The sequence below is a fragment of the Microcaecilia unicolor genome, chromosome 5, assembly GCF_901765095.1.
Source record: "Microcaecilia unicolor chromosome 5, aMicUni1.1, whole genome shotgun sequence".
Lineage (NCBI taxonomy): Eukaryota > Metazoa > Chordata > Amphibia > Gymnophiona > Siphonopidae > Microcaecilia > Microcaecilia unicolor.
In genome coordinates this window covers 255,393,496-255,408,228 of record NC_044035.1, presented here as the reverse complement: position 1 = coordinate 255,408,228, position 14,733 = coordinate 255,393,496, and the positions used below count along the sequence as shown (strand labels likewise).

Here is a 14,733-nt window from a genome sequence, read left to right as displayed (position 1 = left end):
GTCAAGGCCAGTAAGGTGCAATTAAAATCATGGTCCCATGGTCTTGCTTGACTTTCAGTAGAGTCTTCACCACAAGAGGAATGGGAGGATGCGCATACAGAAACCTGACCCCCAATGCAGGAGGAAGGCATCTGATGCTAGTCTGTCGTGGGCCTGAAGCCTAGAGCAGAACTGAGGGACTTTGTGATTCAGGTGAGTGGCAATGAGACCCACCAAGGGGGTGCCCCATGCTTGGAAGATCTCATGAGCAACGCCCATGCTGAGAGGCCATTCGTGCGGTTGCATAACCCTGCTCAGTCTGTTGGCCAAACTGTTTTTGCAAGGCAGATAAGTAGCATGAAGGAACATGCCATGTTAGCGAGCCCAGTGCCACATCTGGATGGCTTCCCGACACAGAGGGCGTGATCTGGTGCCCCCCGCCCACCCCACCCCCGGCTTGTTGGTGTAATACATTGCAACCTGGTTGTCTGTTTGAATGATAATAATTTGATTGGACAGCCGATCTCTGAAAGCCTTTAGAGTGTTCCAGATTGCCTGTAGCTCCAGAAGATTGGTTTGATTTGAAGACCTGTTTCCTGGCTGGATCTTGCTCCCTAAGTGTGAAGCCCATCTACATGAGCTCCCCAACCAAGGACGCATCCATTGTCAACACTTTTTGTGGCTGAGGAATTTTGAATAGAAGTCCCAGGGTCAAATTGGATCGAACAGTCCACCAGAGGAGAGAGTGAACAAGGTTTGGAGACATTCTGATGACATCTTCCAGTCCTCCCGTAGCCTAGTACCACTGGAAGGCTAGGGTCCATTGGGCTGATCTCTTGTGAAGGCGTGTCATGGGTGTCACATAAACTGTGGACGCCATGTGGCCTAACAACCTCAACTTCTGCCGAGCAGTCACCTGCCGAGAGGCTTGAACCTGAGAGGCCAATGAGAATAAAGTGTTTGCCCTCTGCCCTGGGAGGAAGGTTCAAACCTTCTGTGTATTGACCAGGGCTCCAATGAATTCCAATTGTTCAGCTGAGTGAAGATGGGACTTGGGGTAGTTTATAACGAACCCCAATAGTTCTAGTACCCGAATAGTTCTCCGTATGGACTCCCGAGCACCGTTCTCTGACGTGCTCTTCACCAGCCAATTGTTGAGGTAAGGGAACACATGGACTCTCAGTCTGAGTAGCGACGCAGGTAAAGACAGTGGGAGCTGATGCAAGGCCAAAACGCAACACATGGTACTGGTAGTGATGTCTTCCCAGTCAAAATCAAAGATACTTCCAGTGGGATGGAAGTATCGGGATGTGAGTACATAAGTAATGCCATACTTGGAAAAGACCAAAGGTCCATCGAGCCCAGCATCCTGTCCCCAACAGCGGCCAATCCAGGTCAAGGGCACCTGGAAAGCTACCCAAACGTACAAACATTTTATACATGTTATTCCCGAAATTGTGGATTTTTCCCAAGTCCATTTAGTAGCGGTCTATGGACTTGTCCTTTAGGAAACCATCCAACCCCTTTTTAAACTCTGCCAAGCTAACCGCCTTCACTACGTTCTCCGGCAACGAATTCCAAAGTTTAATTATGCGTTGGGTGAAGAAAAATATTCTCCTATTTGTTTTAAATTTACTACACTGTAGTTTCATCGCATGCCCCCTAGTCCTAGTAGTTTTGGAAAGTGTGAACAGACGCTTCACCTCCACCTGTTCCACTCCACTCATTATTTTATATACCTCTATCATGTCTCCCCTCAGCCATCTCTTCTCCAAGCTGAAAAGCCCTAGCCTCCTTAGTCTTTCTTCATAGGGAAGTCGTCCCATCCCTGCTATCATTTTCGTCGCCCTTCGCTGCACCTTTTCCAATTCTACTATATCTTTCTTGAGATGCAGCGACCAGAATCGAACACAATACTCAATGTGCGGTCGCACCATGGAGCGATACAATGGCATTATAACATCCTCACACCTGTTCTCCATACCTTTCCTAATAATACCCAACATTCTATTCGCTTTCCTAGCCACAGCAGCACACTGAGCAGAAGGTTTCAGTGTATTATCAACGACGACACCCAGATCTCCCTTTCTTGGTCCGTAACTCCTAACTTGGAATCTTGAATGACGTAGCTATAATTCAGGTTCTTTTTTCCCACATGCATCACCTTGCACTTGCTCACATTAAACGTCATGTGCCATTTAGCCGCCCTGTCTCCCAGTCTCGTAAGGTCCTTCTGTAATTTTTCACAATTCTCTTGCGAGTTAACGACTTTGAATAACTTTGTGTCATCAGCAAATTTAATTACCTCGCTGGTTACTCCCATCTCTAAATCGTTTATAAATATATTAAAAAGCAGCGGTCCTAGCACTGACCCCTGAGGAACCCCACTAACTACCCTTCTCCGTTGTGAATACTGCCCATTTAACCCCACTCTCTGTTTCCTATCCTTCAACCAGTTTTTAATCAATAATAGGACATTTCCTCCTATCCCATGACCTTCCAATTTCCTCTGTAGCCTTTCATGAGGTACCTTGTCAAATGCCTTTTGAAAATCCAGATACACAATGTCAACTGGCTCCCCTTTGTCCTTTTATGTGCATGCTTTAAGTCCAGAGAGCATAGCCAATCATTTTCTTGAATCATGGGAAGAAGGGTGCCCAGGGAAACCATCCTGAACTTTTCTTTCACCAGAATTTGTTCAGGGCCCTTTACGATGGGACACATCCCCCTGGATGGGCAATTTGGAGGTTTGGAATCCAATTTAGTGTGTATCCGAGACGGACTATTTGGAGAACCCTCCGGTTGGAAGAATTAAGGGGCCACCTTTCGTAGAAAAACTTCAGCTCTCCCCGCCCAGCAAGTCATCCGGTACGGAACACTTTAATAGCAGCTATGCTCTGCTGGAGCCAGTGAAAAGCTTGCCCTTGCTTAGACTGGGGAGCAGGGGCCTTAAGCACATGCTGTTGACGAGAACGAGTGTGCAGGGGATGAGCCTGAGCAGGCTCGTGAGATGAAGGAACGTACCTACATCTCTGAGAGTAGTAGGCACCACTCTTCGACTTGCCAAAAGACCTTCTAGCTAAGAAGGCTGGTGCAGATGATGCCCAGCGGAAGAGAGAACAGATGGTATCAGTATGCTTTTTGATTTGGTCAGTGACCTCCTCAACCTTCTCTCCAAAAAGGTTACCCCCCGGCATGGGGCATCCACCAACCTCTGCTGAACTGACTGTTCTAAGTCAGAAACATGCAGCCATGAGAGTCTGCACATTGCTATACTTTGAGCAGAGATCCTGGAAGCCACATCGAAAGTGTCATAGCTGCCCCGGCCAAGAATTTTTGACATGCCTTCTGCTGCTTGGCTAACTGGCGAACTGACTCAGCCTGCTTCAGTGGGAGACAGTCTGCCAAGTCCATCAACTTGCACACCAAGTCCAGCAAATAAACTATCATAAAGAGCTGGTACGACTGAATATGGGACACTAGCATTGAGGCCTGGAACATCTTCCTCCCATAAGAGTCCAAGGTCCTAGCTTCTCTGCCTGGGGGTGTTGAGGCATAATCTCTAGAATTCTGGCTCTTTTGAGAACGGACATCACCAACATGGAGTTGTGAGGCAACTGAGGCCTATCAAACCAGGTGTACTGTGGATCCAGTACTGGGTGTTAATCTTACAGGTATCGACAGAGGGAACTCCCAGTTCCAATCAAGGACTTCCTTGAGTACCTCATGGAGAGGGACAGTCACAGCCTTCCTAGGAGGAGACTGTAGTCCAGGACCTCAAGCATCTTAGGCCTGGGTTCATCCTCCACTTCCAAATGAAATGGAATAGACTCAGCCATTTCCTTTACAAACAAGGGAATGAAAGGCTCTCCGGAGGAGACTTTCTCCTTTCAAGTGGCGGGGAGGGTTCAGAGGGGATACCATAGGACTCATCTGAAGAGAAGTACCATGGATCCTCCTCTGATTCCCATGAGCGTTCCTCATTGGTGTCAGTCAGAAACTCCTTGTGTGAGGACTGAAACCCAGCCTGCCTCCACTTTGAAGAACTATGTCCCTGAGAGGGGCGCCAAGGAGACGGCTCCCACCTCGACTTTGACGAAGCTTTCTCCATGATGTGAGTGGGTACTGGCTTGGGTGGAAATCGACATTGGGGCCGAATATGGCACCTGCGCCAGAGGCTGCACCTCAGGCTGAGGGCCAGGTGAGACCACAGTGGGCTGGACAGTACACGCAAGAACCCCTCACAACGATGCACATCACTGCAAGATACCATCCAGAAGCTCAGGGAGCAAGGCCAGAGTACGCTCATTGAGGGTCGACACCGAGATGGGAGTTGGGTCCTAGCTGCCTGGAGACAGTCGCACTGGCACTTCCTGGATAGAGGGGAAGCGATCCTACTGCTGCTTCTTGTGTGCCGAGTCACTCGATGTCCCAGAACTCTCAGCATCATGTGACGAGGATGTCCAATGCCTTAGCCTGAAGCTCAGTGTCGAGACTCTTCGGTGACAATGAGGACAATGTCGAATCCTCATGTCACTTTAGAATCGGGTCCGACATTTATCAGTTCCAGGGGCACTGTCAATCAGTCAGCGTCGAGACAGGTGGAGACCCACTTGACACACTATTGCTCCCAGTGTCTCTGGGTCTTGAGTTAGCCATAGGGACCGATGCTGATGCTGTCTTTGATGCCAACAACCTCAATGCCGATTTTTGACTGAGGACCCAGACTTGGCTCCAAAAATCTTTTCTCTTTGAGCCTCTCTGGACAGTTGAGTCCTTTTCTTCATACGAAGACAAAGGACACAATTAGCAGGGCTATGTTAAGGCCCTAGACACTGAAGATGCCAAGAATGGGTGTCCGTGCCAGAGACTGTCCGACTGCACCAGGTACAGTGCTTAAAGCCACTGGGAGCTTTAGAAACATGGACAGAAAAACTTCCGATGCTAAATCAAAAGACTCGATGGTGCCTGAAAAAAGGGGCAAGGCACCAGGAAAAAAGACGGGACAAGACCCGACCAGAGACCACGCCTAAACATGGCCTAGCAGACGGAAAAGAACAGAAACTTAAAAACTGGACAAATAAACTAAAATGGTAGGGGAAGAGAAGGGAAAAACAAATGCCCAAAAAGGCTCCAGCGAAAAATCATTAAATAATTACCAAAAGGAACCAAAAATAAAGCTCTTCAGACCAGGCGTGAAGAGAAGTCACAAACGCAGTCTTCTCCTCACTGCAGTAATAAAAAACTGTGGTAGCCTCGCAAAAGCGGCGGGCGGGAAGGCAACCGCGCATGTGCGGTGGAGCATGTCTCCAGCTCCACAAAAAGCTCGGACCGGGCAACGCAGCGCCGTCTTACCCACTTGTGAGAATTAATGTTCTGCTTGTCCTCGGAGAAAAGGGGACCTCAGTGTGCGTCAAACATACTCTTTTACTGCAGCTTGTTCAAGGACCCCTTAAACACTCAACAGTGGCTTCCCTCAACTGGTATCTGTGCTCTAAAAATTTTTTGCTCCTCTCACTCCTCTTTTAAAGGCTATGCATTGGTTACTGATCCACACAGAATAATCTATAAGATTCTCCTCCTAAAATAAAAAGTACCAGGTCCCCCCTTTTTCTGGCACATCTTTTGACACCTCATTCTTCATCACGGGTTCTTCGTTCATCCTAACAACATCTCCTGGTCATTCCTTCTTTCTGACAAATCAGATTAACGCCACACGTCACTCTATTTTCTCTGTTGTTGGCCCTGCTCTATGGAAAAAACTTTATCCCTCCAGCTTAGATCAAAAACCTCTTTAACCAGATTAAAATCCGATCTCAAAACATTCCGTTTTGAAGATGCTTTTTCTTGAAACTGCCGCAGCTTCTAAATTTGAGGCTGCCCCCAACGTGAGCCTGCCGACTACCTTATTTGCAATTCTCTCCCTTATGTATTCCTACCTCTTATCCCCTCTTTTCTGTCAATTATTGTAGTTCCATTTTCCTCTCTTCCTATAGTGCCTGCCCCTTCTCCTTACTCCTCTTCTAGTTTCTTCTCCTTTAAACTCCTCTACTATACTAGGATTGTAAACCACTCAGATACTTTACATGATGTGTGGGATATCAAATACTGAATAAACTTAGAAACCTAAAATACTAGACTCTAAAACACTATTTATATAAAACCTCAACAGGTACTTAAAAGGCTATACTATTGTCTAAACTGACTTTGCTAAATAAGTAGTGTCATTTAACAACAACAAAAAAAGACAATGAAATTACCTATTCAACTCCAAGTTTACCTTTTCCCAAGTTTGAATGCAATTTCCAGCAAGTATGATACACCAGTGAAGTTTTCCTCCACTTAGTAGGCCCTCCCGCAGCACCTCTTCAGGACTTGGCGTATATACAAACTCCATTCTCATAGTACTTGTGGTTTATATAATTATTTGTCCAAGCACAAAATTTATGTAGGGTGTACCATCTGAACAGAGTCTGGCTGCTTGAACACCACAGCTGTCTTTGGACTAGGTCAGTTAGATCTCCTATGCTACCCTATTGAATGACTGCAGGATACTCTTTTTCAGATTTGAGATGGCTAAATTGAACAGATTTCTAATAAATATCAGGGCAATAAAGAATCAGTTCTTCAAACCCATCTACAACACTGGTTTTATGAATTGCAGGTAGTTAAGCCTCAAAGTATGAATGATTCTATTGAATGGCATACTGTGTTGTGAATTTGTGTTATTCAATAACATTTTTATTATGACATCACTGATCCACTCCTTTTCTACAGTGAACAGGAAGGTGTGCGGGTTAGGACTACCATTTTTGCAACAAGTCTGAGTCACATTGTCCATAGTGGTAATCAATGGTCTGGTTCCTGAAGAAGGATTCTCTGAAACAGCTCTGCAGAGCCCCCTGCTTTTGGAAATACAGAGTATCAAGATAAGTGCTCTTTTTAATTTATGCACTGGACTGATGTAGCATTGAAATAGTTGTCTTACTCTTGCTGCTGTGAATTTTGGACTATTACAGTTTTCAGCTACATGATTTTTTGATAAATGAACAATTCTCTATTAGCCGTTATCAATACATGGCTGATATTATTGCAGCTCTTACTACCGAGGGCTGGATGCCATGGTTGTTACTTAAAGCTCTCATACCTTACAAAACATTAAAAATAAAATTATAAATATTATCATTTTAGGGCATTTATTTCAATATCTGGTGGAGCAATTGTGACAGAATATTTGGTATACAGTATATTACACACAGCATGGAGGGGATGTGATTTATAAATAGAAATAAATAGAATTTAGTCTCTAAATGTTTTGGATCAAAAACTATTAGAAAACTAGATCATGTGGAGGCATATTTTCTAAGCACTTAGACTTACAAATGTCCATAGTGCTCTATGGAGTTTGAGCTTTGTAAGTTTAAGTACTTAGAAAATGAGCCCCATATTTTTTTTAATTAAACAGCTGATAACATTATCATTATTTCTAAAATTAATGCAGACCATGCAAGGACCATGTGCTACCAAATAAAGCTAATTATATATGGGGTTAACCATTTTCAAAGCAAAATTGCTGTGTTAAAATGAACACATCAAGATTTCCCTGCTTGAAACTGCCTTCCTCTAGCCACGGGCTTCTGTAGATTAATCAAATTGTGTGAAAGCATTCTTGGGACATGTTGAGATCAAGGGAGGAAAATAACCCCTCTGATACTCAGTCGATGGTGCCAACTACTATGTGCTGAATTTGACCCACATACTCAGTGTTCCTGCCCAATTAAATCATGATAGATACTTGTTTCAACATCTTTATATGACTTTTTCAACAATATGCACATTATTTTACACTTCATAGCCATGTGAGGGAGTCTATAGGAAACTACCATTCCCCCATAATGGCACCCATAGTTAAAGAGTCACCTTAAAAGGATGGCCTAGAACAGGGAAGTGGTGGTTCAGCAGGTACAAAGCAGGAAGGGTGTGGTCAGACACAAATAAAACCTACAGCTGACCAGGCAGGGAGGCCCCAGGAAGAGAGAAGATGCCCTGCAGTGTATGCCTTCATAACTTATAAAGGTACCAGAATAGGGTTACCATACATCCTCTTTTAAGAGGACATGTCCTCCTTTTGGACTTCTTCAGATATATCTTCCTGGTTTTTTTTAATTTTTAGGAAAATGTCCATGTTTTCTTTTACGTGCCTATGACCCACACACCTACCCACACAATGAGAGAAACCATCTCTGGCCTATTAGTCAGCCTGGACACATGGGTGTATTAAAGAGAGAGAAAGATTATCTCCTCTGTTTCCCAGCTGGTTGAATCTGTCAAAGGAATTTTGTTTGTGCAGCACAACTTTAAGCATATGCCATGAAAAGACGTTCACAAGTATCTCAGAAGCTAGTCAAAGTTCTTGAGGCAATACCCACTCTTCTGATAAGTAAACTTGGGCTCAAACATGGTCAAACTCAAATCCGTAAATTTTTGAAAAGCAGATTATTGTCTACTGCTGTACTGCAAGGCAGTCACTGTTTGATGTGTGTTTATTAACTAAGTCATTTACACATTTGCTACGATTATAAAAGCTGTTTCATGATGTATTGTAAGCCACTTTGAGCCTGCAAAGAGGTGGGATAAGGTGGGATACAAATGCAATAAATAAATAAATAAATATAAAAGCTATTTACACATTTGCTATGATTAAATATTTCTTTAGCAAAGGTAGCAACAATTTTAATTTTCTGTGTCCTCTTTTTTATCTTCGTAAATATGGTAACCCTATTAGGGTTACCATAAGTCCGGGTTTCCCTGGACATGTCCTCTTTTTGGAGGCACCATGGGGTGTCCGGGTGGGTTTTTCCAGCCTGCTTGTTTGTCTGGGTTTGCGGGAAGGTGGACTGGCTGGTGGGCAGGTCTCGGGTGCTCTCCTCTCACATACTTTATTGTGCCCTGATTTTGCGAGGTCACCGCTTGAAGTCTCGGCAGCCACTTGGAAGCAGCGCCAACAATGAGAGGGTCAGGAAAGAGTGGGGCTACTGCTGACCACCAGGGTATAATAAGATATGTGAGGGGAGGGAGGTAGACAGAGTTATGTGGGTGTGTGGGTAGAGGGAGCTGGAAAAAAGGTGGGTGGAGAGAGGCTGGAAAAAAGATTGGGGAGGGGGGGGCGTACATGGGGGAGGGAAAAGAAGGAAATATAGCACATGGAAAGAAAATAATGGAGAGGAGAGGGGGATATGCTGCTCATGGATGGGAGGGAAAGGAAAGAGGGACATGCTCAAGGATGTTTGCTCTTTTGGAAATGTACAGCTTTTCATTTTGCATTTAGGAACGTATGGAAGAAAATATATTTCTTTTTTTTTATTGAATAATAAATGTATTACATCCATAAGTATAGACATGGAAATAATAGAATTAAACCAAAAGGAAATAGGGAAAAAAAAACAATACTTGCAACCATTGGTTAAACTATAAAATATTAGATTTACATTTGTCCCCAATAATTGGATCAAGATACTAGGAAATATTCAATCAATAACTAAGAAAGAAAAGAAAAATAATTATATAACGGAAGGGGCAGCTCAGATTTCTACAGCCAACTTTACAGCACTCTAATTAGGGAAGCAATACAACAGGTGAGCTACCAGTTTCCTTAGATGAGATAAATTGCAATAGTTTCAAAGGGGAAAAAATATATAATTCTTAGCTTCATAAGATATGAAGCATTTACAGGGAAATTTTAACAGGAAGGTTGCACCCAAATTAAGAACTCTAGTTTCATACAACAGAAATTCTTTCCTTCTCTTTTGAGTGCTTCTTGCCAAATCGGAAAAATTTGAATTTTTTGCCCCAAGAATAAATCATTTGAGTGGTGAAAATAAAGTCTCAATATATTATTTCTAGGAGAAAATATATTTCTGTTACTTTACCAGCATTTTTACTGCTTATAGAATCAAGCTTATTTGGGGAAATCAAGGTGACTGTGCAGCGCAGGGTGTGGCAGTGGTGGTAGGGGCAGGGCTGCATTTTATTTTGTGTCCTCTTTTTAATCGTGACAAATATGGTAACCCTACCCATGCTCAAACCTCGAACAAAAAAGCTGGTGCTTATGGAGTAAGTACTTTATGCTAACTTTCAAAGAGAAACCACTATACAAAATTTGATTTTGTACCTTTAACTGATATGTCCTCTGAGTTGCAATATCATGGTAATTAACCAGCTGAGGATATTTGGAAGGCTTTTGTTTTTCTTTGGTTTCTTGAAATAGGAATACATTATGTAGATTCTGCATAGAAGTGAAAAAAAACAAAAACAAAACATAAGCATTAGGCAAGCTAATAGAAGATACCATCACAAATAATTCATAAAGGGACAAAGGAGAGCAACTTACAAGCAGTTAGAATTACTGAGCTTTATACTCTTTAAGCAGTTAGTAAAATGGGGACTATCCAAATCAGTAGAACACACTTCCTCTCTATCTAGTCACTCTTTAGACTCTAGTTGCTAAAGATTTTTGTCATTTTGTTCCCATAGCCAAAACAACAGGAACTTCATGTTTTATATGCCTGAAACTAACAGCTTTGGGCCCAGTATTCATCCAGTGGAAATCAGCATTTTGCTGACTGCCCCGAGCATTAAACCCAGAAATTCAATACTGGGTCATGTCCAGGCACCAGCACTGAATTGCTGGATTTGCGGAACCATCTAATGCATAGCCAGTTAAGTGTGATATTCAGCACTTAACCGGCTATGGGTTATAGCATAAAGATAGGACTGACTTTTATGCAGTCCTATTTATGCAATAAACCTGGCTAGTTAAGTGATTCTGCTCCTAGAATGCTCTCAAAATAGTAGGTTTTCAGTTTGGCGCTAAGCAGTTAAATACCATTAAAAATTATTGGTTAGACCCAAACATGCAATTTAATCAGCCAGGAGCTGTTTCTGGCCAGTTAAATCGATTTGACTATCAACCCCTTTATTCTTTAAACACCAGTGAACAAGTTTCGTTTCAGCATAAATTATACAAATTATTGGTCAGATTGCAAATGGTTTATCAAGTGCATGGCATTTATTACGATAGACCAACTCATCATTTCTTATCCATTCTACAAACTTGGATAAAAGAGGGCCTAATGATCATTTGTGGGCACACATTTTTGTATGGTCATTAATAATGTTTAAATACACTAGAAGATGATACTGGAGCAAACTGAAGTGTTATCTACTCTTTGTTCCAAATGTAGTCTATGTTCTGAGCCTGCTCAAGACAGCTCTTATTTCTGATCATTCGCACTGCACAGTTGACACCTAGCCAGAAGCAGATTAGGCATCGCTAGGGTGCTTGTGGTTCTTCTTGGAAGAGTCTTCCGATTAAAGATTAGGAAATAGCATATTTTACTATTCAGCTGAATACAAAACAATGAAAAATATTATTGAGCCAAATATGAATAAGAAATACGAATGACCCCCCCCCCCCCCCCCCCCCCCCAGTGAGGTGGGTTTTGATGAGAGAGAGAAAATCTGGTTGAAATTCTTTTAAAAACACAAACAAGTTTATTTGTTCTGAGTTCATAACTGTCAGTTTGCTTGCCTTAAAAAAAGCTGCCAGGAGTGTGGCTGTTGGTGAATTTTGTCACAGTTTACAGGAGGGGGGAATGGATCATATAGCTCTAACTGCATGCAAATAAATGGAGAGAGATAGGTTGATGGGAGCTTTTTCATACATTTTGAGGGGATTAATTTATTAAAATGAATAAAGCTTGTGGGACAAACTATGCCTACACACTGTATGGAGTGAGCTGAATCAAAATGAGGGGAAAGGAAATCTATTCTCTGTGAGTTCAGAGGGGAGGGCGACTGATGGTACGAATAGTGAAGGGGGTTTGAGAAAAAGGTTTGGTAAAGAGCTTGATTCATGCTGAACCATCTGTATGGTTCTGGCTGGGTGTGGAGATTACAATCACCACTTACAAGGTTTCCCCACTAGAGAGCAATCAGGGAGAAACCCCAGAGGCTCCTCTTGAAGAGAGGACCAGCAAGGGTGAAGGCCTCCAGGGTGCGGTCAGTACTAGGGACAAAGCAAGGGAGGAGGCCTTCAGGGTACGATTGGCACTAGGGGCCCAGTAAGGGAGAAGGTCTTCAGAGTGCAATCGGCGAGAAAAGCCCTTCCCCACCAAGGAAGGCCAGCTCTTGGGAGGACGGGTCCTCAGAGCTCTAGGAAGTTCCAGAAAGCAGCAGGCCAGGTACAACATACCTGGAAGCCTGACCCAGCAGCCACCAGCCCCTGAAGGCATCTGCAGAAGGGGTGAGATTTGAGAGGACTGGGAGAGGGTGGACTAGCTGAGAAGGCTGGGAAGGAAGGGAAGAACCTAGACCACTCATCATACCCACACACTAATCTGATTAGGCAGCAGGGTAAAATTAGGCCTTACCTGCTAATTTTCTTTCCTCTAGACCCTCCAGACCGGTCAAGACACTTGGGTTATGCATGCCTACCAGCAGAGGGAGACTGAGAACACTTAACTTTAAAATACAGTACAAATAACCTGTGCAGAATCCCAACCAGCCAGTATACAGGTAACAAAGCAGAGGAGAAAACATTCCAAACAAAGAAAAACCTAACAGAACCTCGTACTCAGAACTCCTCCCCAAACAGGGGGCAAGCTTCTACAGATGGAGCATAACCTGCTCTGCAATTTGCCTTTAGCAAGTACCAGGAAAACTTCCCAGAACCTACTAGCACAGAAAGTACAGAGAAAAAAAACCCCTGCAGCAGTTACAGCAACTCTGGTTCAAACAAAAACACAATCTTCAAAGGCTGAAATACAGATATACAGGAATCTAAGAATACAGGGCGGGCTCTTGACCGGTCTGGAGGGTCTAGAGGAAAGAAAATTAGCCAGTAAGGCCTAATTTCACCTTCCTCAGCAACCCTCCAGACCAGTCAAGAAGCTTGGGTAGTACCTAAGCAATAAACAACTAACGGCGGGACCTCTGAATCCCAGAGGTCAAAACTGCTGCACCAAATCCAGCATCCTCTTTACCTGCACATCTACCCTATAATGCTTCACAAAGGAGTGCAAAGAGGACCAAACCGCTGCTCTGCAAATGTCCACAGGTGGAATAAAACTGCTTTCTGCCCAGGAAGGTGCCACTCCTCTAGTGGAATGAGCCTTGACGGAGGGCACAGCGCAACCCTTAAGTAAGCAAGCCGAAGAGATCACCTCTTTTAGCCACCTCGCTATAGTCGCCTTAGAAGTGGCCAAACCTTTCTTAGGCCTCTCGTACAGCACAAACAACCTGTCCGTGGAACGAAAATCCAGCATTCATTTCAGATAAAATCTCAAGATTCGCCGAACATCCAGTTTTGCAAGACGTTGTTGGGAAGGCTCCCCTGCCCTGACTCCCAGAACTGGCAATGAAATTAACTGATTCACATGAAAGGAAGACACTACTTTAGGCAAAAAGGAAGGTACCAGACGCAGTGAAACCTTTTCCTTGGAAAACAGTAAAAACAGAGCTCTACACAATAGAGCCTGCAACTCCGAAATCCTACGGGTAGAGGAAATAGCTACCAAAAAGACTGACTTCAGAGTAAGAGCCTTGTAGGTGCAGGAATCCAAAGATTCAAAATGGGCACCAACCAGAGCCTCAAGAACAAGACTGAAATCCCACTGAGGGACCAAAGGACGTTGCAGAGGCCAAAGCAATTTTACTCCTTGCAAAAACCACACAACATTTATTTTATTTATTGCATTTGTATCCCACATTATCCCACCTCTTTGCAGGCTCAATGTGGCTTACAATATATCATGGGTAGTGGAAATGATAGGAGAATTGACATTTAGCGTTACAGAAGTGTTTTGAGTTGCGTGGTAATGGAATATGATAGTAATATGATATAGGCATTCTTAACGTGGTTAGATATGTGTGGGGGTTTCACATGTATTGGTCTTTGTGGTATATTTTGTCGAAGAGATGGGTCTTCAGCAGTTTGCGGAAGTTGGTCAGTTCATAGGTCGCTTTTAGGTTACGTGGCAGAGCGTTCCAGAATTGCATGCTCATACAGGAAAAGGTTGATGCATGCATTTGTTTATATTTTAGGCCTTTGCAGTTGGGGAAATGAAGATTAAGGAATGTGTGAGATGATCTTTTAGCATTCCTGGGTGGTAGGTCTATCAGGTCAGACATGTAGGCTGGGGCCTCGCCGTGGATGATTTTATGTACTAGGGTCAGTGACGTAGGAAGGGGGGGAGCGGGAGGGGCGGTCCGCCCCGGGTGCACGCGCTCGGGGGGTGCCGGTCCCGCTGGTTCCCTGCTCTCTCTGGGGCAGAGAGAGCAGGGAACCAGCAGGGCCGACGCAGCTCTGAGTGACGTGCACTCACGGCGGATCGGCCCTCCCGCAGGTAAGAATGCGGTCCGGGGGGGTTGCGCCGCAGAGGGGGGTCACGCCGTGCTGCACCTGGGGGGGGGTGCGCAGCGGCGACCCGCCCCGGGTGCCATTAGCCCTTGCTACGGCACTGACTAGGGTACATACTTTGAACGTGATGTGTTCTTTGAGTGGTAACCAGTGTAGTTTCTCTCGTAGGGGCTTTGCGCTTTCTTATTTTGGTTTTCCAAATATGAGTCTGGCTGCTGTGTTCTAGGCTGTCTGGAGTTTTTTGAGTATTTGCTGTTTGCAGCCAGTGTAGAGTGAGTTACAGTAGTCTAGGTGACTGAGTACTAATGATTGAACCAAATTCCGGAACACAGTTC

General features: G+C 44.1%; 1 protein-coding gene across 1 annotated transcript in view; it reads right to left on the bottom strand.

Annotated features, from left to right (window-relative positions):
- Positions 1-14,733, bottom strand: part of SPAG17 (sperm associated antigen 17) — a 994,731-nt gene that overhangs the window by 709,362 nt on the left and 270,636 nt on the right. Inside the window, exon 12 of the mRNA XM_030205033.1 lies at positions 10,151-10,264. Coding sequence (XP_030060893.1) covers positions 10,151-10,264 — 114 coding nt within the window. The remainder of the gene's footprint in view (positions 1-10,150; positions 10,265-14,733) is intronic.